General features: G+C 37.2%; 5 protein-coding genes across 6 annotated transcripts; 2 read left to right on the top strand and 3 right to left on the bottom strand.

Moving 5' to 3' along the window:
* Positions 1 to 856: 856 nt before the first annotated feature.
* Positions 857 to 3,301, bottom strand: LOC136801766 (nonsense-mediated mRNA decay factor SMG9-like). Its single transcript, XM_067058433.1, has 5 exons — positions 3,197 to 3,301; positions 2,162 to 2,205; positions 1,912 to 2,019; positions 1,529 to 1,778; positions 857 to 1,088 (listed from the first exon to the last, which is right to left on the bottom strand). The coding sequence occupies exons 1-5, from the start codon at positions 3,244 to 3,246 to the stop codon at positions 911 to 913; spliced, it is 630 nt and encodes a 209-aa protein (XP_066914534.1). The 5' UTR covers positions 3,247 to 3,301; the 3' UTR covers positions 857 to 910.
* An 876-nt stretch (positions 3,302 to 4,177) lies between these two features.
* On the bottom strand, positions 4,178 to 10,141 carry LOC136801765 (neural cell adhesion molecule 1-like). 2 transcript variants are annotated; one of them, XM_067058430.1, is made up of 7 exons: positions 9,867 to 10,141; positions 9,294 to 9,657; positions 7,486 to 7,520; positions 6,277 to 6,516; positions 5,638 to 5,940; positions 4,783 to 5,061; positions 4,178 to 4,557 (listed from the first exon to the last, which is right to left on the bottom strand). In XM_067058430.1, exons 1-7 carry the CDS (start codon positions 10,114 to 10,116, stop codon positions 4,274 to 4,276), a joined length of 1,755 nt encoding a protein of 584 aa, XP_066914531.1. In that variant the 5' UTR covers positions 10,117 to 10,141; the 3' UTR covers positions 4,178 to 4,273. The 2 variants fall into 2 exon arrangements, with proteins under 2 accessions (XP_066914531.1, XP_066914532.1); XM_067058431.1 differs by lacking the exon at positions 6,277 to 6,516.
* A 2,701-nt stretch (positions 10,142 to 12,842) lies between these two features.
* LOC136801813 (carbohydrate sulfotransferase 1-like) lies at positions 12,843 to 14,293 on the top strand. The gene has a single exon (XM_067058480.1). The coding sequence runs from the start codon at positions 13,082 to 13,084 to the stop codon at positions 14,291 to 14,293; it is 1,212 nt and encodes a 403-aa protein (XP_066914581.1). The 5' UTR covers positions 12,843 to 13,081.
* A 643-nt stretch (positions 14,294 to 14,936) lies between these two features.
* LOC136801764 (uncharacterized) lies at positions 14,937 to 18,091 on the top strand. Its single transcript, XM_067058429.1, has 4 exons — positions 14,937 to 15,582; positions 16,321 to 16,458; positions 16,666 to 16,984; positions 17,855 to 18,091. The coding sequence occupies exons 1-4, from the start codon at positions 14,952 to 14,954 to the stop codon at positions 18,024 to 18,026; spliced, it is 1,260 nt and encodes a 419-aa protein (XP_066914530.1). The 5' UTR covers positions 14,937 to 14,951; the 3' UTR covers positions 18,027 to 18,091.
* Positions 18,092 to 19,068: 977 nt separating this feature from the next.
* LOC136801763 (adhesion G-protein coupled receptor G4-like) lies at positions 19,069 to 25,849 on the bottom strand. Its single transcript, XM_067058428.1, has 11 exons — positions 25,714 to 25,849; positions 24,519 to 25,427; positions 24,325 to 24,375; positions 23,521 to 23,759; positions 23,200 to 23,358; positions 22,259 to 22,784; positions 21,867 to 22,098; positions 20,810 to 21,075; positions 20,409 to 20,493; positions 19,726 to 20,180; positions 19,069 to 19,327 (listed from the first exon to the last, which is right to left on the bottom strand). Exons 1-11 carry the CDS (start codon positions 25,754 to 25,756, stop codon positions 19,224 to 19,226), a joined length of 3,069 nt encoding a protein of 1,022 aa, XP_066914529.1. The 5' UTR covers positions 25,757 to 25,849; the 3' UTR covers positions 19,069 to 19,223.
* Positions 25,850 to 26,109: the final 260 nt, after the last annotated feature.

Genomic DNA, 26,109 nt, shown 5'->3' with positions numbered 1-26,109 from the left:
TAATTGTCAGTGGAAACAAGAATGCCTGTAATTTTTGATAGTCAAATATAATTGCGAAATTTTTTTTTGCTTGTTTTAGAGGATCAAAAGCGCTATATTTGAATGTATTTTTGGTTGAGAAATTCGCGATTTTTAGCGGTTAAATTTGCGATTACAAAAATTAAGCTTTTTTCTACTTATGTTATAACCTTCATTTTTACACCACTGGTAGTTCAATCTGAGGTTAAGAAGGTAGTCAAATTTCAAAGCAAACGGAAAAGTCCTTCGGAAGATATGCGACCCGAAATACCCCTTGCTAGCACTTTTCTGTGAAATATCAAATCTCCAAATTTTTACTATGGCTAAGCTATGGGCTAATTTGACAAAGAACGACATTCAGTTTAAAATGAAAACATAGAGTGATTATATGTTGTATTTAGCAATTTTATTAAGTAGCTTGGAACATTGATTTCATGCTGGCGCAATAGATTTTATTTTACATGAAAATGGTCATGAAAAGCTTTATCGGGCTTTATTCGCGTGACTTCTCTCATAGTTTCCATGGCAATGAGCTCTAAGAACTAGCCCTTAACTACGAGGAAAATTTTATTCAGCTTTTCGAATGAGGAATTTCATGGTTTCTTGAAAGCATATGTTAACATGGCCACGTACGAGGTGCTTGGTCCATTATAGTATTGGATGAATCGCAGCCGATTCAATTTACGTAAAAAATACAGTGTAGTCTCTATAACTCCAGCACACACGGGGAACACAAAATTTGTTTGAGTTTAGGAAATGTCGAGTTATGGAGTAAGGCTTATAAGGCATTGTTAACTTAAGGGACCACAAAACTTGTTTGAGTTAAAAGACATTTGAGTTATGAAGGTTCGAGTACTGTATTGCTTCAAATCCTACATAAGATGCTGGTACATTACATGGAACAGTATACAAGGAAAATAATAAATTCAGTTTTCCAACTTTTTCGACAGTCGAACAAAAAGTAGACGATATATACAAAAACAAGAAAGGATTTTAATTGGTCAATATGGTATTCGGCGATGAGGTTGGACTTTTTCACCGCTTCCCACGTGCGAGCTGCGTAATGAAACCTACCAAAGAAGAAAATCCAACGATCAACAACAGCGATAAATAACAGCAAAGATTGGATTACACGATCAAAGGTGTCTTATTTAGTTTATTATAATCAAACACAGTCGGTGTCTCTGATTTAATCTTTAACTTGTTAAGAAATTTCCTCGATTTGTTATCTAGAAGTGTCCACCTTTATACAATCATCAACTCTGTTTTGAAAAAATTGATTTTGCTTTTTTCTTTTTTTATTGAAATATTTCATAATCGCTCTAAAAGTCTTCGGTTTTGCCCTTCTAAATAAAGTGGTCAAGAGCTAGGGCTATAAGTCTTGTATTTTGACCTATTTTGAAACGCGTATATGTACGCATTCCTCCAATTTTAAGGGTAACGAAGGTCTTCTATAGTAGAAGCTCTGTCCACTTTAGTTCGTAGAAAAGTGATTAGAGAGTGTGTTTACCAGTTTTTCTCCGAAAGCACGTGATGCGTGAAGGGCGTTCGAGGAAGGGCGGAGAGTTGTTGGCGGAGTAGTGAGATGATTGTTTGGGAGGAAGGGAAGCCTTGATACGTCAACTGGTTTTCGTAATCTTCCTCATCTTTTGATGATAAGAGCGAAGGAATGAAGTAAAGATTGACGTCATCCAATCCTTCCATCAATGTCGGTGCTTCGTGTAAGCTCAATAGTGGTGCACGAAATATGGAAGGACCACCTGTAAGAAACAATGTACAGGAAAAAAACTTTAACCAGGGAATAAACTTTTTCTTGAAACTATTTGTCGGCGACTCGATGAGTGGAAAAACCTTCGAGCAACTAAAAACCAAAAAAACCCGTTCAAAACTCACCACGGAAATGAAGGCGTGAATTTTCAAACAACTTCCACGTGACCTGACAGGTGGATTTGATGACGTCATATTCGAAAGACCGCGTGTCACATGACGTGTAGACAAACACTGAAATGTAAATGAGAAATAGTAATAGTTCTTCGTTACGTCGAAATTTTTAAATTTAATACAATTTCATTTTTCATTTGACAAAAGTATGCGACGATGAAACGAACAGAAGAGCGAACGGGCGGGCGGACGGACAACTTACCAAGATCAGGGTAGAATTCATTGTTCAGGTCATCCGAATTGTTGCTGAATAAAAATGAAAAATAATGTTTTTTACATACCACCATTCCAATCTTGAGAATTGGTACAACAGGCTATCTATAAATTTCCACCCTAATTTGGTCTTCTCGGGACCATTTTTCTCTGCACAAATTGATATTTTTAAACGGTACTTGAATTGAGCAAATATTTTAGACATTTGACTGAATGAGAAAATAGTTAAACTGGCCACCCCCTGGTCAACCTAGGACAGCCCCAGGACAGCCTAGGTATCTCTTTTAAAAGCCTCCTCAAACTGAATCGTAGTCAAAGTTAATTAATGCATTCATATAATATTTTGTACTAGTAATCTCATGGTTGCGAGGGAAATTCGGGATATATTTCCCGAGGTCAATTTTGAAATTTTTGGAAAATTGTTGTACTCGGGAAATTTAAAACATTTCGAAATTTGATCGAGGGTAATTTACCCAGAATTTCACGAAAACAAGCATAGAATTCCTGGTTAATCTCATGGTTTTGATTGAAATTCTAACAATTCTGAAAGACGTCAATTTAACACTGGAAATCAATCTGAAACTTTAAAAAGAGGTCTCAAAAAAGTCATTGAAACGCGAATCGAGTTTTAATTGGATAGTATTCCATTTACTTAAGCCTTCGAAGTTAGTAAGAACTTCGAAAAAAGTGATGAGTTTCCAAACGATGAAAATTTCACTTTTGCGGGAAATTACAAAATCTAGAAGGGAAATTACAAAAGCTAGGAGGGAAATTACAAGTTCGCGGGGAATTACAAATTAACGTAAGCAAAAACGTCAATCGAATTTCAATCAACCACGAGATTATTGCCAGTAATTTAAAGTGTTCTAAATTTCTCGAGGTGGAATTTATTCCTTTGTCCTTCGTTCAATCTGCTAGTTAAAAAGAGCTTTCGAAAATTCAGTCCTAGCTGGCATTTAAATGATCTAATCTTACTCGTATTGAAGGGACTGTCACAATCATAGAAAGACAACACAGAACTTACTTGGATCCGTCTTGTGCACTGTTGTGTGAGAATGTAGAAGGCTTCAACATCTCACTCGATTTCAACAAACTTCAAATCGAAGAACAAAGAGAAACTTTCAGAAACAGTGTCTGAAAGTAGAGAATAGAATGTTCTGAGTATGGTTGGTTTTTGGTAGCAATATTCCGGCAATATTCGATCAACGAAATTCTTGCGTCAAAAAATCAAAAGTCATTTGATGAAATGAAATTTTCATTCGGTATAATCAAAAAATAATCGGCAAAATTAAATTTTCATTCGGAGAAATAAAAAGTCATTCGAAAAAATTAAATTTTCATTCGGTAAAATTAAATTTTTCATTCGTTAAAAATGGTAAAGTCAAATTTCAAATCTGATCTGTAAATTTTCCAATTCTGGAAAGTGGTCTGTAAATAAATAAAAAAGATTTCCATAATTGGAGATTCTGGTCAAGGAAATTTATTTACTTTTGGACCACCACTTAATCTCGTACCCAGAGCCCCAGAGCTTAACAATGGCTATGGTGAGTCAGTAGGTAGAGATTAATTCCTTATCATCAGTGTGACTGTTGACTGAAGAGTAGCCTAAACCTAGCCTAGTGAGGAATCCCAAAAATGCATTTTTGATGATGCTCGAAATACCTGAAAATAGTAATACAAGATACCCTAAACATAAACACGTTGTTCTGAGGGTAACTGGGTAAGAAAAGAAAAGAAAAAAAACAGTAAAAAAACAAACAAACCCTACTGACTGAGCTCAAGATGCGTCCCAAGCGACCTAATCCCTGGGCTAATATAAAAAACTTTTTCATTGGAAAATCGAATGTTCCCTCTCGCCCTAGTCGGTGCGTAAACACATGAAGATAAAAAGAGCCCCCCCCCCCCCCCCCCGCCCACCCCGCGCTACTGAAAATATCAAGAAAGAACGAAAATTCTTTAACTTCACTGAAAAAATATTACCAGAAAAAAAAACAATTAACATTAATAACTCTTATTTAATTTTTTTCTTGATTAATTTGAAATATCAACTTCCCACTAAAATACTACAAAAAAGGTTAGTTTTTATCACTGCTTTTATTCTTCAAAGTCTATAAAACACTTCCATTCTTCGAGGATAACCTTGCGCAAAATTAAATTTTAATATATCAAAGACGGCCCTGCTATACCATACTCCTCTTATCTTCCAGATGTTGCCTCGTGAACCATACGCGTACGGAGGAAATCCGGCTGTATAAAGATTCTTGTTACCAAAACATGGGCCACTTCCGTAACCACAAATCGCATTTTTTCCACCGAAACGCGGCGTGTATTTCTTTGGAGGGTTAAATTCAAACATAAACGTTTTGGTACTGTTTGCCTTTGTACCTGCAAAGAAATTAAAAGGAGTATATTAGTAACTTTGAAAAGAATATCTAATTGACATGAAATTGGTATCTTCAGCAAACATTTCGAATCAATGACTCGATCAACATTTTAATTTTGTGCTTTCTGTAATGTGTGGTAGTTACGTAGACTTTTTACAATTAGTAACTTAAGCCCCGTAGAAATCGACACGGAAAACTCCTAGCATTTAAGTATTTTAATACTTACCCTGAGTCCAAGCAATTTCTGTGAATCCACCAAGAGTTGTGTCCCAATCCCGATTCGGGGTTCGATAATACGAAACCCATTTATCTCGGATTTGTATAAGAGTAATCGTGTTTTTCTTTCCACCACAATATTTCTTAGTAAAAAACATTCCTCCAGAGTTGATGTTTGGAACATAAGTGTTTGTATCCCAGCATGCTTTGTAACGTCCCAATTGTTTGGATTCTTTCAACCATTTGCCGAGATGCTCAATTGATGTTGAATTTAAAATCACCGATTTTACTGAGAAGAATGAAAAGATATTTCAAAGTTTATTCATTTTATCGCAATTTTTGATCACCCAAAATTAAACCTAAAGTCTTAAAGATTATGTCTTTGAATTTAAAATTAATAATATCTACACGTTTTTTTTTTTTGTTTTTTTTTTAAAGTTGGAATGCTAAAGTGTGAATGGTATAGGTATAGTATGGGAAAGCTTTGAATCGTGTTATTGTTAATCATGTTATTCATAATTATATTTAGTTTATCATTTCCTTGTAATGTTTTCTTGCTAGTTTATTTTAGCATTTTTTAGCGCTGTGAACCCTAAGTTAAGTTTGAGTCTATTCCCTGTGCTAAGGGACGGTTCACCTCTTTCCTCCTCTCCTTCCATTTTTTATAAGCATAGGGTAAATATTTGTGAGCCTCATTATGCTTAGCAAAATGAATTTTTGAGCCTCGAATGCTTATGATATAGTGCATAGTACACTTTGTGAACTAACTAAAAAAGGGACAATTTTTTTAATACACCAGCCTGAAAGAATTACTTCATCAAACATTAAATCCAAATATGCTATGCCTGAATAAAGAAACACTTACAATGGAATTTTTCAACGAAGCTTGCACTTTGAACTTTCTCATTTCCATTTGTTATAGTACAAACATAAGTTCCATCTTCATTAACTTGAGCTTTCACCAAAAACAAATTATCTTTCTTGCGTTCAACAGCGCTTGGAACTGGCACACCCATTCTAACGATTGTTCCGGTCATATTTTGCGTGTGACCGTATGCAGAACAAAAGATTTCAACCGTTTCATTTCTGAGGCGAGTTATGATTTCCGCTGATGTTTTGTTCATCACTAAAGGCCAAACTCTCAACAGTATTTTGACTTGGTCCTCGCCTAAAAGTAAATAAACCAATTAAAATAGAAAAAAAATTCATAAAAAATGTTACATTGAATGAAAATCTGTTCTGAGGCTGGAAATTTATAACTAGTTGGTTTCAAAATCAAAAGAAAAGTAGAACTCTGAAAGATAATACCAAAACAACATTTTTGAATCACAAAATTTAATACCGATAGTTTTTACGCTAAGGATAAGTAAGTAAGCTAGCGACCGCAGTTCAGCGTGACCCCGAGGTTCCCTTTTTTACAGTTATCTACCCCAAGGTAGGGGAATGCGCCTGGATTTTCCCACTGGAAACAGGACAGCAGCGTTTTAAACATATAAAGATTTACCAGCAGAATTTCTTGCAATACAAGTATAATATCCAGCATCTGAATGTTGCACTTTTTTTACCATCACTCTATTTCCACGAATAACATGTCGTTCATTGGTTATTGTGCTGAATAACTTTTCCCAGGTTATTTTAACAGGTGGTTTTGATTGGAAAAGAACCTTGCATTCTGGGAAATTGAAATCGGTGCCTGATTGTGCAATGAAGACTTTTGATCGAATCCGTTGGATCACAGGTTTGACTGAGAAAGACGAAATAAAAAGATGAAAACATTATTACACCCCTGACAATTAGTACACCCCTGTGTCACAGACCCGCTGGGATCCAAGCCCGACTGGGAAATTGACTGTGATTTCATCAATATTTGAAAATCAATGTTTAAAAACTGCACTCCAAAACCATCCCCACTGGATTCTTTAACTTTGGAACAATAGAATTTATATCCCCATTTGAATTTCGATAAGAATTTTTATCCCCATTTGAGGAAAATGTTCCAACGGGGCTGTGAGACAGGGGTGTATTAGTTTGTCTGAGATGAGCAAATTGAAAAATGAGCATAATGTAGGAGGGTACTTTCCATTCATGTTTCAATAAATAGGATCTCTTCCACAGATTACATTTTACAAACCATTCCTCTCAGACGATTTTTCCATCTCAATATAAATGGAACTAATGTTTTCGGAATAATAAAGTATTATCTGAAATTCTGAAAATATATTTTGTATTTCAAAAATCACACTCAATTCTATAGCGAGATTTAAAAATTTAAACAACCTTCTACCCAAAAAAAACTTCAAACTTCCTACTACAGGGTGTCCCGAAAAAAAAGTATCGAGAAACTTTGATAAACATTGCAAATTTAGTGAAACACACACAAGAACTTTCTTTCTATAGAAGTGGTACGACTCGATACTTTTTTTCCGGGACACCCTGTATATACAGGGTGGACACAAAATATGTCACACAACAAAGTTTTTCAAATTCGTAGAACAATTAGTGTCATAGAAATTTTGAAAATATAACAGCTTATATTTGTCTTTTTTTATACTGTCCCGTGAAACTTCTCGTCAAACCTTTGTTTGTTAAGGTTTGGTTATTAAAATGAAAGGCATTGTCAAAAAATCAGCCAGAAGTTGATTTCAAGGATCTTTAGGAGCGTTTAAAAATTAATATGTATTAACAATCATTCCATTGAATATGATCAACTTACTTGCATTCTCCACGCTCAGATATGTTGTTTTATAAGACAAGACAAGACATACACCTTCCCAAAAATGGGAATAGGCCCTAACCTAAGTCAGAGATCACTGCACAATATACTACATAAACTATAAAAATAAATAATGAAAATAAATAACTAAAGAATAAATGACTGCTATTAAAATAAAAATCTACGAAATATTGTTAATCAACTTCCACCATCTCAGTCTATCAGAGGCAATCACATACCAATTACATTTATCAATACCAGCTTTTTTCAAACATTTAGAAATAGATCTACCATATGTAAACTTTGGACAACCTCTGGGCCTTTTAGATCGAACCCAACAAGATATCATTTTTCTCGGTAACCTTTCCCACGACATACGCATTACATGACCAGCCCATTGTAATTGCTTTTTTACAACATACAAATCAATCGATTTTAAAGATAACTTTTCGAACATAGATAACAACGTAAGCCTTTCCTGCCAAGCCCGAAAGCGATTGGTGTGGCACATAACACGAACACATTGATGATGAAATCTCGATAATAACTTAAATAACTTTTCTGTAACACACCAACATTCAGCACCATACAAGAGTATGGGTAAAACAAAAGAAGAATAAACTTTTCCCTTTGTGACATAATCGACACTACAGGAGCTGAAAATCGATTTTCTCAGTGCGCCGAACGCATTTCCCGCTTTACGAATACGTGTTTCAATCTCGAGGTCATCCGTACCATTTGTTGTAATGATACTTCCTAAATATGCGAACTGGCTAACGATTGGGATGTATCGGTTATTGGTTAAAATGATGTCAGAGAAATCAGCTTTATCGTAATCTTCTCGCGATTCGTAAAGAGAAGGTGCCTTGGCACAGAAGAGCAATTCCGTTTTTGAGCTTTGACGAGGCTCTGTTACTCCGGTGTGGATTTCTGTACCAAAGCGAGAAAAGTGGTGAACTAGTGATTGCGTCTCAACAACAGCATCATGACGATTATCGAATACGACTGCAGTATCATCTGCATATTCTGAATCAAGCAACGAAATTGGTTCTCCACGTGCTTTGAACGATCTACCTGTCATTTGAGCATCATTTTTGGTCATGAATACACAAGGAGTGGCAGAACATTCCGACAGGAGCGTACGCTGATACAAGAAATAAACAAACGTCTCTTTTGTGTTTGTCTTTAACACAAAGTCTTATAGCAATAATTCGAGCACCATAATCGATATGCTTTTCGTATCCTGCTGCTTTCCATGCGGATATTCCTTCGTGGTTTAATACAATGCCGACTCCTTGCGAGCCACGATTACACGCATCGTTTGTTTTTTCAAGTCCGTTTGTTATTAGTTTGAACTTGTCACAGTCAAGAGTCTCATGTCCGAATCTCCATGTTTCCTGAAGACACATACCCCAAACATTTCTACGTAATGATAGCGAGTTGAACAACTCTTCGAGTCTCGAGGCAGATTTGATTCCACGTACATTCTGCGAAATGAAGCAAATGTTCTTCATAAGCTTTTTAGCAACCATGCTTGTGAGGCTATGGGGTGCTACGAGTGTTGATTGCCAAATCCCACCGTATCCGGTAATCCAATTGGATTCGCGAGGAGTACAGCCTCTTGGATTGACCACTCAGCTTGAATGTCGATTGTCTTCACTTCATTCGTTGTTGCGTGTGTAGGTGTGGTGGCTCACCCCCATTTAGTTGAGGAGGATTTTCTTTCCACCACCACACCCTTTTGTTGTTTTTTGATCTATAAGAACAACTTATTCACTAATTCTTAATGGAGTTTTGTTGTTTTATAATCGTATCCAATATGGTTGAGCACTAAGCACGTGTAAAACCCACGATCGGCTACCGTCACTTTGGGAAACATAAGTTCCACGCCATGAACTCTATGACCATTTTTGCTCTTGGATACTTGCCGATATCTGTCTGCTGGTACGATTTCAACCATTGATTCAAGTTCTGTAATTTTGATTCCGTTTCCTGGTTGAGCAATTTTATTCAAAATGGTAAGATTGACAGCCCCGTTCCATCGCAACCATCGGAAATCGGGTAGAGTGCTGCTTCTGATTTCATCGCATGGTAAAGAAGCATTAGAGCCAGTGAGAATGGTTTCATAATTTCCTTCATTTTTGTCAATGTATGGTCCTTTCACCACTTTTTCTAAAGGCAATGTATTGTTCTTTTACGTGCGACTTTTCACTAGCCCGAGTCTTAACATTACCTTTTTAAAAGGGTTAAAAAAAGTTGGGCAAAAGATTAGGATGGCAAATTTTGGCAGGATGGAATGGTCAATGTGCGTTGATTCTTAAATGACGCATGTTGTGTTTATCCTATATTGGCACTTAAAGGGTTCAATGTAAAAACAATACCTTGGACAATCAGTTTAAAGTCATGTTCAATTTTCATTCCTTTTATTTTCGCCTTACATCTGTATGTTGCCGTATCTGTTAAAACCAGACCTTTGAAAATCAAATAGGGTTGATTGGTTATTAAAGATGAACTTCTACCACTCAGCTTTCTACCGTTTTTGTACCATCTATATCGGATAGGTGAAGTACTGGTCGCATTGCAATATAGAATTGCTGTATCACCGTATGGATAGACGACAAATTGTGACATGTTCTTGTCGATGAATTCCAGCTTGTTATCTAACAAAAATATGAAAATAAAATAACCATGATAAGTCAATAAGCGAAATATTTCCCTACACTATCTGCCAGAGCTTCCTTTCTATAAATTAAAAGCTTAATTAAGAATCTTATGCATCATTTAGTATTATTGGTCTCGTTTTTGATTTTATGAAAAACAAAATACGAATACATATACCCATCACCCGTTTTTGACCAAGTACCTCTCAGTACCCAGAAAGAAAAACGCTTACCTCCAGCCGAAAAAACTCTGTCGCTACAAATACAAAGGATTCCAAGCCATACATGCAATAAGGACAAAAACTTGTCCATCTTTCTTTCAAAAAACCACATGTCTAAATGTAGTTTCTGTCTTGATAATATATTTCAAATCGAATAAATGCACTTTGAGTGTCTTCTGGCTTTTATATGCTTGTCTAGTTTTTTATAAATCACTCCAAAACTCTTGTTATGATGGTGTAATATCATCCAATATGCAAACAAAATAAAAATACTTTCTACAACAAGTAAACAGATGAAAGGATTGGAAAGTCAAGTGAAGTCCCTCACAAAAATTTAACATGTTTTAGTTTTGTAAATAAACTGAAAGATTATAAAAGTTTTTTTTGGATCGAAAAAACTGGTAAAGTTTCGGAAACAAAAATGGACACTTTTAGCGCCCGATGGTGCGAAAGATTAAACGTCATTTTTCAAAGAAATTGTCAAAACGTCAAGAGATTAAAATAAGTAACTTTGTTGACTTTTGCGGTTTTATTGACGTCACGAAAGAAATGAATGATCAAATGGAATCACTTTTATCGCGGCGGCGGCGCGCGCGCCTTGAATTAGATGATGTAACTTAAAATGGTAGCCTCCGCAGTGAATAATGTATGGTGACCTTCGTGTCTTGGTGCGCGTGATGTTTCTGTTAAACCAATTACTGATTTCTGTTTCCCATGAAGAGGAAGAAGAAGTGCAACTGTTTGAACAAGCAAGGCAATATAGAAGACTTTATTTCAATGGGTTATTCATACGGGGTTACTTTGATTTTCCAAGATGGAAAAGAAACTTTGTTGCAGCTAAACCCATTACTTAACTCCAACAATGATACCAACTAGTCAAGTATTCCTGTGTGAAGATGAAGAAGATTGAAACATTCTTCATGAGATTAAGAAAGAAAACAAAAAGAAAATGATTATTTTCTGAAACTGACGACCATTTTTTGGTTCTTTGACACATCCATTATTTTGGCCTATATTTTAAGTTAAGCATATGATTTGAGGCTAAAATCGAAATTTTGCTAAGCATACTGAGTTCAGCCTGAAAATACGATAAAAAGATGTAAAATGAAGAAAAAATGGCGCGGTTTCAATGGAGATAAAAAATAAAGATAAACTAGCTGCGTACGCAACTTCGCACGCTGCAAATTAGCATTGCTGGCGCTTGAGTGAATAATTCTTTCGATGCAAAATAATAAGCTTAATACGTACATTACGTAAATCACTTCCTGTAAAAGAAAAATTTGAGACTCTTTTCATCATATTATATTCGAAATATTCGAAAATCCCACCAGGGGGCATGTGTACACCATCACTCTTATAGTTACTACACAAGGATAGTAACTGCTTTCACAAAAAAAGCTAGCAGATGTACCCGGGGGGGGTACTAGGGTTGGCGAATGAGGGGTATGTGCGGACGAGACCTCCGAAAACCGACCCTTAGAGAGACTGATTTTTGCTAAAAAGGTGACCCTTAGAGAGACTTTTTGAAATTTTTTTTTCGATTTTTGAAAAAAGTCATACCCTTATAGAGACTTTATTACAATTTTTTCTCTGGAAATCAAAAAATTTCCTAAAAATCTTGAATTTTCCGACCCTTAGAGAGACTAATTTAAAACTTTCTGATTTTTCCGACCCTTAGAGAGACTTTGAAGGGGGAAAAACCGACCTTTACCGTCCGCACATACCCATCATCCATTTTTGCCTAAGTACCCCCCCCCGGGCAGATGTACTACCCCTTTTTGGATAAAAATATAAAGAATATGCCCAAAATGGGTTATTTTATTACATAAAGCTATTTTTGTGACAGATTTTCCTTCAGATTGATACAGGGGTGGGAGAGCAACAAACTAAGAATCTATTAACATAACTGTAATACTGTAATGACTGTAATCTAAAGGATAAGATAGAAGTGGGTTCGAGCCGGGGCAGTAGAGGGTTTTTTTCTTTATCGAAACAGAGACGCATTTACATTACGAACATATATTACAAAACACTACTTAAACATAAATAGTCCCTCACCTACTGCATGTACCGACAGTGTCTATAATAAACCCTTGATGTAACGAGGTAACCTGTGTAGGCTTAATATCCATTTCTCTAACTCTTTGAAAAGCAATGTGATAGAGACTGAAAATCCTTACAGTACGTCTTCACAGGTTTCAAGTTCATGCAGGTTTATAGCTTATAGTTTATAGGCTTATAACTAAACATTGACACCGTTTCCCCAACCTCGATCCCATACCTCTTTGTTTGGTTCATGAGGCGATTCTCAGAATATGTAGACTCAGTAATGTTTGAAAGATGGTGACAAAATTTGACTATATCCTATATCATGAAAATGATTTATCTTGTCTCTCTGACCACAAAGAATGGCACAAGCTTTTGGAAAGGAGTATTAAAAAAATTAATGAAGCATCACTTAAGTAGTTTCATGATTATTTAAAAGCCTAATCAAGCATCGTTTAATTAGCTCAAGTGACGCGTTATGTTGTTAGCGGAAAAGTTTTATAATTACTTTTTTTAATAAACAGACGGCGTGACGTAACGAGATCAAAAAAGCGAGCGGCGGATGAGTGTAATAGAAAGTTTTCGTCCGCGCGCTCACATTGACACCTACATGAGAATATATGCTCAGTTTTTGATCAGACAAATTATTGTCGAAACTTTCATAAAGCAATGAGACATTTAGTGAGTGAAGTTAAAGAAGAACGGATTATGACCGCCTCAAAGAATTATTCTGTCGTTGCTTTAGCCGTCTTTTTGAGTTTTTGGCTGGTGTTCACCTTGAAGTACAGTGAGACAACTGAAGGAGTCATCCGCAATCTGATCAACCCTTCACCAAGACGCACACAGAAAGACCACAAAGTACTTTTCATCTTGGGACCTGGCCGGTCAGGAACGTCTCTTCTCGGTGATTTGTTTAATTCGCGAAAAGATTTCATCTATTTTTTTGAGCCCTTGAAAGCGATTCGAACATACCACAAGATAGGGGAACCCACCTCAATTCATCAACTACAATATATGTTACAAGAAGTAGGAGAGTACATGAAGGACATAGTCTCATGTAACTATCGATCACGTAATGATAAATACATCAACTTGGTACACAGTGGGGGGATGTTCTTCAGTAAAATGGACTTTCTACATTCACCGCCTTTCTGTGCTGAAGGAGAGAGAAACTGTAAAAAGAAAAACATTACGTCATCCATGATGAATGAAATGTGTGATCATTTGGATGAAGATGTCACCATCGTTATTAAAGACTTGTACAAAAATTTCCCTTACTTCGATCCGTCGCTCATCCAATATGTTCAACTCAACAAAATGAAGACTTTCCACGTTTTGCAAGCCTTAAGAGATCCAAGAGCCATTTTGAATTCATATCGAAAGTTGAACTGGATTACGGACAACGTACGTAAGGACGTCAACAGACAGGCGTCAACCGCCGTTCCCATCTTCTGCGGACGGTTGGTTCACATCCTGAAACATTTCCCAAAAGCACCAGGATCGAACAAAGTAAAGTACGCCATCTTTCGTTATGATGACATGGCATACCATGACATCACAAGTATCGCTCGCTCATTGGCGGAATTTTTGGACGTTGACCTGAGTGATGAATTTGAAAATTATTTACGGGAGAAAACACAAGGTGAAGATGATTTCAAAACAGCCTCCCTTTCTCTCGCACCCAGGAATATTTCGCTTACCATACTGAATTGGAGAAAGGAGATCCCTATGGACCTTTTAGAGCAAATCGAAAGTACGGAGTCATGTCAACAGTTGTTACAGATGCTTGGATACAAGATGGCGGAAAATAAGGAGGTTTTGTTTGACGAACACAACGTTTTGGTGAAAGAACCTTTACTCCTTGATGTAATTGGTCATTGAGCCACTTGTTTTATAACTTATATCTACCTAGAAAATATATTTTGATTAAAATACGAAGTATGTGATATTTTTTCTCGATATTTTAATATTTAAAAAGAACTAGCTAAATATTTTATATAGAAATATTTAATATTTATTCCCGGGATTTATTCGCAATAGCATTAAAAAATCAATTAATACAGAAGAAAAGGGACAACTCTTTTACCTCCTCCCGTGAAAATCCGGTCAAGTATTAGAATGACAGTCTAAGTGTTATTGGGCTAATAGTAGCAAAAATCAATTTTGGGAGAATTTCCAAAAAATGAGTCCATCTTTAAATGTTGACTTATTCTATAACCTAGAATAAAATATTCAAATCCATTCTTTGTGCTTGCTTGCTTGTTTGACATTTTGCATTCAGATTTAGATCATTTACATGAAGAACATTAAAGTTACCCGATACAATATTTATGTCAAGGTTTGTTTATAATGTTGCCATGGTAACGTACTTGCGAATGTAACCACGAACAATCGAAGATGTTGAATTGAATATTGATCAAAAGGGAAACTAAGAATACGCTTCAACAGGTGTTTGTATTGAAAAAAATTTTTTTTCGAAAAACAACATAGAGTTGAAAATTTTACTATGTCAAAATTTTGTTGAAGAACGGAAGGCGCAATGAAAAAGGAAGAAAAAGTAATTTGTTTATCTTTGCTTTTGATTAGTGGCTCACTCTCTTCCAACATCATACGATTGACAAAATGGAATCAAGCAAATTTTCGAATGGAAGGGAAAAACAAAAAACACCCTTCATCGCCATACAAAAACATCAACGTGGAGAGCGTTGAACGTTGTTTGGATCAATGTACATATGAAGGGTCCTGCAAAGCTGCCAATGTGGACACCAACAAGACTCCTTTAGAATGCCAACTCTTATCACACGACCAAAACGATAACAACCAATATATTGACGCTTCGGGATTTTATTACTACGACACAGGAATAACACAGCTTTCCACCTTGAGAGCAGTTCAGTATTCAAGCTCATGTTTCGTACCAAACACTTTTTCTTGCGATGTGGTGGACGGTAGCAAACTAGTGCAATCATCCACCAATTGTGGAGAGTTGTTCGCTTACTTCAGTTTTGACGCAGAACAAGGAACCATCTTTCATCATTGTTCCGCACTTCCTGTTTGTTTTGCCAGCACAAGCGCCGGTTCCGAAATGATACTCAGTACAACAAATTGTTTGCTAAGATCGAAGGATGGGACGGGTGCTAGCTACAAGCGAACTTTCCGCCGTGATTTCAGTAAGTTTTTTATTCTCTCTTCGTGAACAATGAACTAGTCTAGTTTTGGTGTATGGACACTGATCCAGGATAAAATGTCAATAAGGTTCCTTTAAAGAAATTTAAATACCTTATCGGCCCTTTTTACGCCGGCCCTGATTTAACGCCGGCCCCGATTTAACGCCGGCCCCTTTTATACCAGCCCTTATTACGCCACAGCCTAATTTTGGGCTTACGCCAATTAGGGCCGTTAATAACGCCAAAATTTGTAAAAATGGCTACATATGCTTCAAATTAGTAAATAATGACTAAAATTTACAATGAAATGTCATTTTTCAGTAGCAAACTGTTGAAAATTCCATCGAAAATCACTGATTTTTTAATATATTAAATATTTCACAGAAGTTTTCAATATGGGGTAAAACAGTGGAAAATTTTCCTCTTCGAATCATACCTAAAGTCCTTTAAATTGAGAAATAATGATAAAAAATTAACACCGCTTTTAGGTTAAAATTGCCATACCTAAAGTCCTTTAAATTGAGAAATAATGATAAAAAATTAACACCGCTTTTAGGTTAAAATTGCAAAATCTTGGCCCTTTTTACGCCGGCCCTTATTACGCCAAGAGCCCAAAAATAACGCCAATAAGGGCCGGTGTTAAAAGGGCCGATAAGGTAATGATTGAACGTCATATACGCAATTTGTGAATCTAAAACCAAACAAACAGTTGTTGTATCATTTTGACCTCTATTTTCTAAGGACAATATCTCATGTATAACGCCGGATGTATCCAACTTTCGTCGAATTCAGGCAGCGATGGCAACACTTTGATTATTAGCGATAATTGTATGAGTGGACCGGATGCTGACAAACAAATCTATTTCCCAGAACTCGAGAGTAAGACATATCTTTCACCGCACGCTCTTCTAGTTGCGTTGTTTCAATGCACCCTCTTTCAGTCGTGTTGTTTCAATGCACCCTCTTTCAGTCGTGTTGTTTCAATGCACCCTCTTTCAATCGTGTTGTTTATCGTTCACTTTGAAAAATAATGTGTGTACGTGTACTGCAAAACAACCGGATGAAATTACTTTTTTTTTCCGGCAGGTAAAAAGAAGATATGGACGACGTATTGCAGCGGAGTTCCAGCAAACTTTGATGACTTTCTTACCCATAATTTCGGCGGCTGTTACACGTCGTCAGGGTACGCTGATGACTTCTTAATGATGAGCAGCTATGAAGTACCGAGTACCCACTTCTCCATCCGAATGCAGTCCTGGTTCATTCCCGAACACACCGGTTATTACCGATTCGGTGCGGCGTGTAAATTGAGATGTGTTGTGTATTGTGGAACGAGTGAATCGACAAAGCAGATGGTTTTGAGAGATGACGACACATCATGGCCAGGTGGTGCACTGATGGTCACGTGAGTAGTTCTTTTACCACACTAGTACTGATGTAACAAAACCTATCTTTATGTCGGACGGATATTTCGATACTTTGAGCCCCTGTAAAAAACGGTATGAGCATATTTGGCAGTGAAGTCTTAATTTGTTATGTTTGGTGCTATTTTCAAATACAAAAACATATTCGAGTAAAACTACACCAACTTTTTGGTATCAATACTTACATGTTTTTTTATGAGCAAGTATCTACCCCTGTATCAGGCTCGCATTATGCTTACCAAACAATAGAGAAAAAACATGTAATGTTTACGTATTCGAAACAGCTAAAAATCTTCCTCTGCTAATGCACATAATATATGATTAGCCTAAATATGCTTTGTGATTTATCCACATTTATCTGAGTTTGTGTAAATTTTAATGACCAAGAAAGATCGTTAGTAACCGCTAACTATTCTTACTTTGAATATAAAAATGTACAATGTAAAGTCTCTATATTCAGCTTACTAGTCTATATAAAAACAAAAGTGAGTTACATGAATGGGCTATTTACATTTTACATCCATACAGGGGGGTGGACGGGCATTCCAGAGGGTAATCCGAGAAAAATTTCCAGGGGGTGTTTTTTCATTTTCCAAGAAGGTAAAAAGTTATTCTAAAATTTACAGGGGGTAAAAGACTGATTTTACCTCGGCCACCCTCACTTTAAGGTATGAAAATAGGGAATTTTTGCAAATTTTGCCATTTTCCAGGGGGTATTCACACATTTTCAATAATTCTTTTTTGACTTGAAAAGGTTCGTCCAACCCCCCCCCCCCCCCCCCCCCTCGATTGTTTTTTTAATAGAACAGCCCAATAAAAATTGTTCCAACTGCTTCGTTTTGTTCTTTCAGACAATACAATCAATACGGCAGTGGAGTGTTGATGACGAAAGATACTCAATATTATTTGGAAGTCGTCTACCAAGGCGGGGAGTCAACAAACAATTATATGTCTCTGATGTTCAGTATCCCTGGCTTAGATACATGGATACCTGTCACTTACAAACATTTGAAAAGATTTTGAAAAGATATCCTTAAAGAATCTACAGCATGTGAGAAGAAAGGAAGCATCGCATAATCATAATAAGAACTTCCCTCCATGCCCCAAATCATCTTCAAGAAAAATTGGAGCGACTGAAAATTATCATCTTTGAATGTGAGGGAAGAAATGATATAAAGAGTACATTCTTACATAGTAAAATTATTTTATTTCATTTTATAAATATTTCAATAAATTTATACATAGTAGGAAGCAAACTTCCAGCCTTTTAATGATGCACATCAGCAAGAAGGCAGTTTTTAAGATTTTTCATTTTTTAATGTCAATAATATTTTTACTCTTTGTATATACTGCTCCACAGTGGTCGTCATTAGTTGGGTCGTTCAGCATAATTTACGGGAAAACATAAATATAATATGATCTAGCTGAAACTTTCTTCAGACCTTCTCTATAGGATGGTTATACCTCAGGAAAAATTCCCCTAAAATCCCAAAGGTGGAACATCCCTTTTTTGGGACATTTCTTTTTTCCCCAGGCAAAACCCTAAGGGCGAAATTTTTTGAAAATTTCAAACTCATTTTCAGACATTTTCAAGTATACCATTCGAAAGCTCTCGAAAAACTATATAGAAGACTTTTAAACGGGTATAGCCGATTTCATTACCTAACTCAAGATAATTCACGCAGAAGATGCTATTTATGGTCAATTTTGACCATAAGTCTGGCGAAAAGTGGCGAAAAGTGGAACTTGCGCATGAAATATCTCGAGTTAGGTAGGGAAATCTGCTATAACCGTTTAAAAGTCTTCTATATAGTTTTTCGAGAGCTTTCGAATGGTATACATGATATTGCCTGGAAATAAGTTTGAAATGTTCAAAAAATCTCGCCCTTAGGATTTTGCCTGGGGAAAATAGAAATGTCCCAAAAAAGGGATGTTCCACCAGTGGGATTTTAGGGGAATTTTTCCTGAGGTATAACCATCCTATAGAGAAGGTCTGGAGAAAGTTTCAGCTAGATCTTATTTTTTTCCTACAAACAGCCTGTATTTTTGTAACACGACCACACTACATCTTTATGCACAATCTTTTTCACCGATATATAACAATTATACTCAACACGAAAATCTTGGCTGTCATTATTTATCATCATCATCCTCTTGTCCAACCGACCCTATCTCTCCCTTCCACTGTTGTTGCTAGGCAACAAGGAGGACATAACCATTTTAAACGACAGCTTCTTTAGAGACGTTTTTTCTTGGTTGTTGAGATTCTCCGCCGAAAGTTTCAGTACCGTAACCGTAAGAACCACCATTGATCACGATGCTCACTGAAAAACATTGAACAGTTAAAAATACACATAAAAATCTTCCACAAAATTCAAACCTTGACATGTTTTTTACCCTGGCCAGGATATATTATGCGCTAACAACACATTTGAGTTAGCATTGGTCAATTTTTAGACAACCACTATTTTAGATCTACATGGCTGTATCACGGTCTAGAGCCGAAAATCCACGCTTAGCCAAGGACAAGAAGTGGATTATTGAAAATTTAACTTATTTAGGTAACATGAAAAACAATCTTAAGAAATAAAAAGAGTGTCAAAACTTTCACGTAACCTCTTTTACATAAAAAAGATGTTTTTCCTTTTCATAACGTTCTGCTTCTTTGTAACTCTTATCTCATAGAAAGTAACGAGGAGATGAAAAGAGCATAAATAGGTACCTCTTTTTGCCTCGTTGTCAGTAGAATTCAAGTTTGCTTTTGGTCTGAGTTTAACCAGCTCAGGAACATCGCTCTCCTTTTCATCTCCGTCACAGCAGACGAAAATTTTCAACCAGACTTTCTTGGCGTCTTCATTTCGTATGATATTAAGCACACAAACAAGCACTCCCAACACTGGAATCAACGCCAGGTATATAAACTGTAATGCGACTAACTGGAACATGCCGTGCAGAATAGCGAAGGTCCACAACAAAACCATAATGGCGGTGATAAGAAAAGTTGCTTTGGCGCGCTTGGTGTTTTCCTTCTTGTTCTTCTCGATGGTGTTAGTTAGAAGAAGGTCGGAATCACCCATGTTTCGGACGATTGGGATAAACAATAGAACATTAACGATAGCTAACAAGACAGTGGGCGCCAATACCGCCCCATAGAACTGCGCCTTCTCCACGAAACACCTAAAGTGCAGAACGAAAAAATACATAGGATGAACATAAAGTTTCTCCTTATAGCTTTTGCATTATCTCAATTCCGGAATTCTGAGTTCTGAGTGTCATAGCGAAGAAAAAAAGTAGCTATTTGTCTGTTGGGGCGAGATACCGCTGCAAGGGTATCACTCAAGCACCCTCCACTCCGAGTTGATGTCTTTGGAAGTCTTGCTACTTTCTAGAAAGGATAGCACTTACAATTTGACGTCATGTTCATTATTTTGTTTAAAGGACATTTGATAAGAAAAGAATGACGTCACTCCTGTGATCACCAATGGTAACCCTGAAACAAAAATGGTAGAGGTTAGGACTTGTCATCTATAAACCTAATGAAACCGGGAGCATGAGTGAAGTTTTAGCGATGGAAGAAGTTCTCTAACGATCTACAATCATTGACAAAAATGGCACAAAAATAAGTCTCCCCAAACAATGTTGTCGGAGGGGGCTAAAGACCGGCCAAGCAATATTTCTTTCCCACCAACATTGTTCGGGGATGGGGGAGGTTATTGCCCTGTGTCTAAATTTAACCACCGGAAATGTGCCATAATATATTGGCAACGATTATAGAGAGCTTAAAGAGATTTAAATCCACATCTTACCCCAAGCAAAGACGGACATCAGCTTGAAATAAAATCCATCGGTCAATTTAGTTGACATGACGACGATAGTACGATACAACAAGATGGCTTGTATGAACATCCATGAGAAAGAAGTCAAGATGAAGTAATGCAAAAATCGACCAACTATGAAACATAATGTCTCTTTCTTGACGAACGTTAGCGCGGCAACGAAGGAGATGAAAGCCAACATCAAAGAGAGCGAAAAGGACGCGATGGCTTTTGATGCGATCTGACTTCGTATCGTCCTGAAGGAGCAAAAAAACAAAGAACGTTAAGTATATACAACGAAAATTTATAGGCCCCTTCTAGCGTTTATACAACGGCCCCTGGAGCAAACACAGTTGACTACTCTTTCTAATTCGATCTAGAAAATTAGAGAATCACAGAGAGTAATTTAAGCCACTGTCGAGCTGAGGGGGCAAATATTTTAGTTCAAATTAAAAAAAGATTCGAATAATTGAAATATAAAGATGAGTTGAATCTGTTCATGCTTTGGGGGAGAAAAACCGAGGCTTTGGGGGAGAAAAACCGAGGCTTTGGGGGAGAAAAAACCGATGCTTTGGGGGAGAAAAACCGAGGGCTTTGGGGAGAAAACCGATGCTTTGGGGGGAGAAAAAACGAGGCTTTGGGGGAAAAAACAAGGCTTTGGGGGAGAAAAACCGATGCTTTGGGGGAGAAAAACCGAGGCTTTGGGGGAGAAAAACCGATGCTTTGGGGGAGAAAAACCGAGGCTTTGGGGGAGAAAAACCGAGGCTTTGGGGGAGAAAAACCGAGGCTTTGGGGGAGAAAAACCGAGGCTTTGGGGGAGAAAAACCGAGGCGTGGATTCTGACGTATTTCAAAAGTCTTGTTTAAGCTTGCACACGTGGGTCAATAAAAAATTATCTGGGTTCGTCTCTGGACCACGTTAGCTAACAGGAAGAGTTCTCTTTACTCCATGATACTGTCCGTGAACAGCGATGAAATCAACTGAAAATAATTATTAAAGTATCTCTTTCATCACCCTCAACACCTACCCTAACCACTAACACACTTACTTTACACAGAGATAAGTGATGAGAGTTGCTCCCAACGCCAACACAGCGATGAAACTTCCGATGAACGCAAAAATATGCGCAAAACCACTCCCTTCATCTCCCTTTGTCATACTTGAAATTATTGCTGACTCAGCAATGACAGCGAAGTCGGTGAGGTGTTGGCATTGGCATTCAACCACACCTTCGTTTTGGAGCCATGAAGTGACTTGACATCCTTCTTTTGACCACAAACCTGTAAAATCAAGTGTTGAAAACGATTTCGTTTCTAATAAAACATAAAGGTTCATAATGCAGTGATGAGGTTCTATGGTTCTATGGTTCTATTCTATTTTATTGGCACTCATTATATAATGCATAGCACCGGCGGTGTTATAAAATTAAAGAATGCTTACCGTTTTGGATATCCCAGAATGCACATGAGACGTTGACATGTTTTAGAGGGCCCACGTGGAAAGTCAATTTGATTGGATCTTTCAATTGATCGAATTTTTTCTGCTCAGTCAGCACTCTGACAGAGATGATGTTACTGACCATCGTCTCATTGGAGAGAGTTGGCATGGCCTCTGTGGGAACCATCTCGTGAAAGAGAACCGTCTCTTCTCCTGGCAAACCATCAAAAACACTTTGAGGTAGAGTGACGGAGTTCATTGCACCAACCTGGTTTTCATATAACATAGAAATGTTTCCGCTCAAAGCGCTGGTTGTTGCGAATGTGATTTGCCGTGACCGAACTTTCCTCAACGAGAGCGCGATGAATTTTCCGTTAACGGAGAGAGTGGTGCGGGAGGTTGTATGTATGAAATTGTAAGCAATGGAGTCAAACACTTTCAACATTTCTTTATAGGAATCCACTTCTTGTAAAAGCTCATTGTCCAACTGAAGCAAATTGCCCAATACCAACAATACTTTGGAAACCGTCTGAAAAAAATGAAAAACGATTAAATCAGATCAAATATTTTTTGTAAAAACAGTAGCACAATCGCAGAGACGCAAGAAAGTAGCTGCCCTTCCCAAAGATCGATTTTTGAGGGGCGCCAAAAGACAAGGGGCACCAAAAGGCACCTCTAATCGCTAATTTTGGCAACCCTTTGCTTTTAACACCTTAAAGTTAGCAGTTTTCAGCCAAAGAAAGGGAAAATATTCAAAAACTTTTGTGATCGATTCACTCACGTAATTTTCCAAAGAAAGATATACTAAGTTTAGAAAATGTCTTCCCCAGTTCGTCCCAGTTTCAGTCGACCCGCGACACTACTGAATAGAGATAAAGACTCTTTAAAACTTCATTGTATCGGAAGCTATCAAGTAAACATGGAAGGTGGGAGCAACGACATACCTCTGTATGGAGTGCTTGAGTACTGACACCCAGAACACTGTGAATAGTTTTCACAATAACTGAAAAGTCAAGAGCGCTTTGAACTATGGTCCGCTGGTTATCCATGATGGTGGACACATACGTCAGACCTTTCTTCCAATTCGTTGATGTAAACTCCATCTGTTTGTGAGAAAACGTAATTCAGTTAATACAGAAATTGAAATATTCTAGGCTTAGATCAGCTAAGAGAAAAGTAGTGAAAAAGTACCTTGAATTCATCTGACAGTATGGGAAACAGGAAAAAATCAATTAAACTAAATCTTGATAAGGCAAATTCCTTACATCTTCAATATCCACGATAATCCCTTTCTCCTTGGTGGGCGTTAGACAGTACGTCAAATCTACTTCGCCCCAATACGCCCGTTCCAACTTTTTGTCCCAATTACATTCTCGTTTGACGTAGAAAAGCTTCTTGGTGGATCCATATTGACATCGATGTTTCACTTCATCCCAAATGGTCGTCCGCGCGAAGAAATAATCTCCTTTGCGCTCGTTACGAATCCATTCCTCTTCACAGTGATCTACAGTTAGGTAAGATATTTGCTACTTTGTTACAGCCGTTCAATATTCTAGTGACACAAAATAGGTTTAGAAGGGCGGAAAAGCAGAGTAAAAGTTTAAAGGGATAAAAGACAATTTCTTAAAGACAATAGAAAAACGGTTGGCCATATACCAGGTTTCTTGTCCTTAAGGGAGTTTACTTTGGGTAAATAGGTTTCTTTTGTAGTTGCTATAAAAAATCTGCATAATGTGATGAAATTCTTTTGTTTCAGTCCTAATTATGCGTAAACTTTGGAGACTTTTATTTTGGTTACACCTCGCTCATAGGCCATTTCACAGTCGAAATGGATTTTGGGTAATCAGTTGCGCCCTGATAACGGTTTCCCGTTGGCTAGACGCAAAAAATCTTCACAATTTTTCAAACTTTGGACCAATAGTAAGTCGTCATTAGGGCGCAGTGGTCCTTATTACCCATTAAGGTTTGCGGCTGTGAAATGGCCTATAGAAAAAGTGGACAATTTTTCGAGAAATGATAATACAATAGAATCTAAAGTAAAGTTTAGAAATTAAAAATTAGAAACATACATATTGGCTCTATGGTGTTGGTAGCTGAAGGTGTCGAAGGCTCTGTTGATCCTGTAGAATAAAGAGTGTATGGATTATGTTAGAATTTGTTTATTGAAGCTTGAGTTTAATGTTTAAGGTTGGCAGAAGATTCGATCAAAAAAGTTTGTATAGAGAGAAGAAAACGAAACTTTAAAAAGCTGGTGAGAAAATACCTTCGAAAGTTTGTTGAGTTTTATTTGAAGTTTTGTTGTTGAACAAAGTTGAGGTTGGAGTTGATGTTGAGGTCGTTTCTGACGAGGACAGGGTCGTTGGAGCGGTGGTACTATTGGAGGATTCTGGTCTTGTGGAGATGGGTGTGGCGATGTCTTTGGTTGTGGATTGTTCATCAGTAGTGGAAGATGTTGTTGAAGTCGTTTGCTTGATGGTGGTGGTCGTTCTCTCGCCTACTGATGTTGTTGGGTTCAATGAGTAGAAGTGAGAAGTCGTTGGATGGGTGGTTTCCTTTGGTGAGAAATGCGAAGTCGTTGGTTGGGTGGTTTCCTTTGGTGAGGAAGAAGAGGTTGTGGATGTTGAGAATTGTTCAGTGGCCCAAGAAGTTGTTTGTTCAATATTCTGGTTGCCATGGGTGAGGGAAGTTGACGGTTGATGATGGCTGACGATGGTAGAGTGAGGGAAATCATTGGGCTGAGTGGTTTGAAACACGTCTGAAGGGAGGGTGGAAGTGACGTAATAGGTCTCTTCGTTATTACTATCGATGGAGGTATACACAAACGTGTAACCGTTTGTCCAAATCGCTGACGTTGCAGAAATACTTTCGTTTTCGTAATGTTGAGTGAATTCTGTAGACTGTAGGAGCGGTGTAGAGGTGTTGAAAGCGACCTGATTGTCCGTCGGTTTGATCAGGGAGACCAGGGCAGGCTTTGTTATCTCCTCTTCTGCTGTTGTCGGCTGCTGAGTTGTTGATGAGGTCGTTTCTTGTGTGTCATTTGTTACAAGGGTTTCTTTCGTCTCTGTTTTTCCTGTTGGTGCTTTGATTGGTGTTGTTGTTGAATTGTTCACAGGAGAGGTAGTTACTGCATTTTGTGGGAGAGATTTGTTAAGTATTGGAAGACTGTTGGCGCCTGGTAAATAAATGAAAAGTTGTTTAGATGAAGATGAAGTCATTCGACATTGTAGACTGCATTGCTCACTTTAAGGGGATTTAGTGGGAGTTTCACTTAAAAGCTTCGAATTTAATTTTGATACTTTTGAAATCATTGCTTACTGTAGTGAATTATTTGATCGAAAATTCTAGGTAGGACCTAAAAGAAAACGGGCCAGATTCTGTTCAAAGAGATTTTCATTGCTTTAGTCTAAAGAAGAAACGAAATCAAATCCTTAAAGATTGAAAGAAGAAGACAATTTTACCTGAAAAAAGCAAAATCGAAAAAACTGCAAAGAGAAGATGCATCTTGATTGCGGAAAACTTTCACTTTGCTTCGTCCATGAAAAATGATGCAGAATTTTTGGTGGTCTTCTTCATCAATGAAAACACATAAATAAAATAAAAATGAGCAATGAAGAATGGAAAGTTAGCCATCTTTGAATCACATCAATTATTCAATCTCTCTCTATAATATATTGTACATTTACTTTTTCGTAAAATGATGAAATTCTGTGCATTGTGTGGTGACTCAACCAGCTCTTCAATAAATAAAGAAAAGAAATTTCGATGACACATTCTTGCAAATTTCCCTTCATCTCACTGACAGCTCGCTTTCAACTTTTGCAAATCTTTCTCGCGTCTTCATTCACGACAATCAT

The sequence above is a fragment of the Clytia hemisphaerica genome, unplaced genomic scaffold, assembly GCF_902728285.1.
Source record: "Clytia hemisphaerica strain Z4C2 unplaced genomic scaffold, Clytia hemisphaerica genome assembly, whole genome shotgun sequence".
NCBI classification, from domain to species: Eukaryota; Metazoa; Cnidaria; class Hydrozoa; order Leptothecata; family Clytiidae; genus Clytia; species Clytia hemisphaerica.
Note: the sequence above shows the minus strand (reverse complement) of the source record. Positions and strands in the feature narration are given on the sequence as shown.

What these genes read in the sequence shown, in the direction of transcription:
- LOC136801764 (XM_067058429.1), top strand. Translation starts at nt 14,952, where the DNA reads ATGAAAAAGGAAGAAAAAGTAATTTGTTTATCTTTGCTTTTGATTAGT. An exon ending in AACTTTCCGCCGTGATTTCA is followed by an intron (nt 15,583 to 16,320) that starts GTAAGTTTTTTA and finishes CTATTTTCTAAG; the next exon opens with GACAATATCTCATGTATAAC. An exon ending in CTATTTCCCAGAACTCGAGA is followed by an intron (nt 16,459 to 16,665) that starts GTAAGACATATC and finishes TTTTTCCGGCAG; the next exon opens with GTAAAAAGAAGATATGGACG.
- LOC136801763 (XM_067058428.1), bottom strand. Translation starts at nt 25,756, where the DNA reads ATGCATCTTCTCTTTGCAGTTTTTTCGATTTTGCTTTTTTCAG. An exon ending in TTCGATTTTGCTTTTTTCAG is followed by an intron (nt 25,428 to 25,713) that starts GTAAAATTGTCT and finishes TTTATTTACCAG; the next exon opens with GCGCCAACAGTCTTCCAATA. An exon ending in AATGAACATGACGTCAAATT is followed by an intron (nt 20,181 to 20,408) that starts GTAAGTGCTATC and finishes TCTGCACTTTAG; the next exon opens with GTGTTTCGTGGAGAAGGCGC.
- LOC136801766 (XM_067058433.1), bottom strand. Translation starts at nt 3,246, where the DNA reads ATGTTGAAGCCTTCTACATTCTCACACAACAGTGCACAAGACGGATCC. An exon ending in TGAATTCTACCCTGATCTTG is followed by an intron (nt 2,020 to 2,161) that starts GTAAGTTGTCCG and finishes TTTACATTTCAG; the next exon opens with TGTTTGTCTACACGTCATGT. An exon ending in TTCACGCCTTCATTTCCGTG is followed by an intron (nt 1,779 to 1,911) that starts GTGAGTTTTGAA and finishes TGTTTCTTACAG; the next exon opens with GTGGTCCTTCCATATTTCGT.
- LOC136801813 (XM_067058480.1), top strand. Translation starts at nt 13,082, where the DNA reads ATGAGACATTTAGTGAGTGAAGTTAAAGAAGAACGGATTATGACCGCC.
- LOC136801765 (XM_067058430.1), bottom strand. Translation starts at nt 10,116, where the DNA reads ATGTCACAATTTGTCGTCTATCCATACGGTGATACAGCAATTCTATAT. An exon ending in CTTTAAACTGATTGTCCAAG is followed by an intron (nt 9,658 to 9,866) that starts GTATTGTTTTTA and finishes CATTGCCTTTAG; the next exon opens with AAAAAGTGGTGAAAGGACCA. An exon ending in TATTGCAAGAAATTCTGCTG is followed by an intron (nt 5,941 to 6,276) that starts GTAAATCTTTAT and finishes ATTTACTTTTAG; the next exon opens with GCGAGGACCAAGTCAAAATA.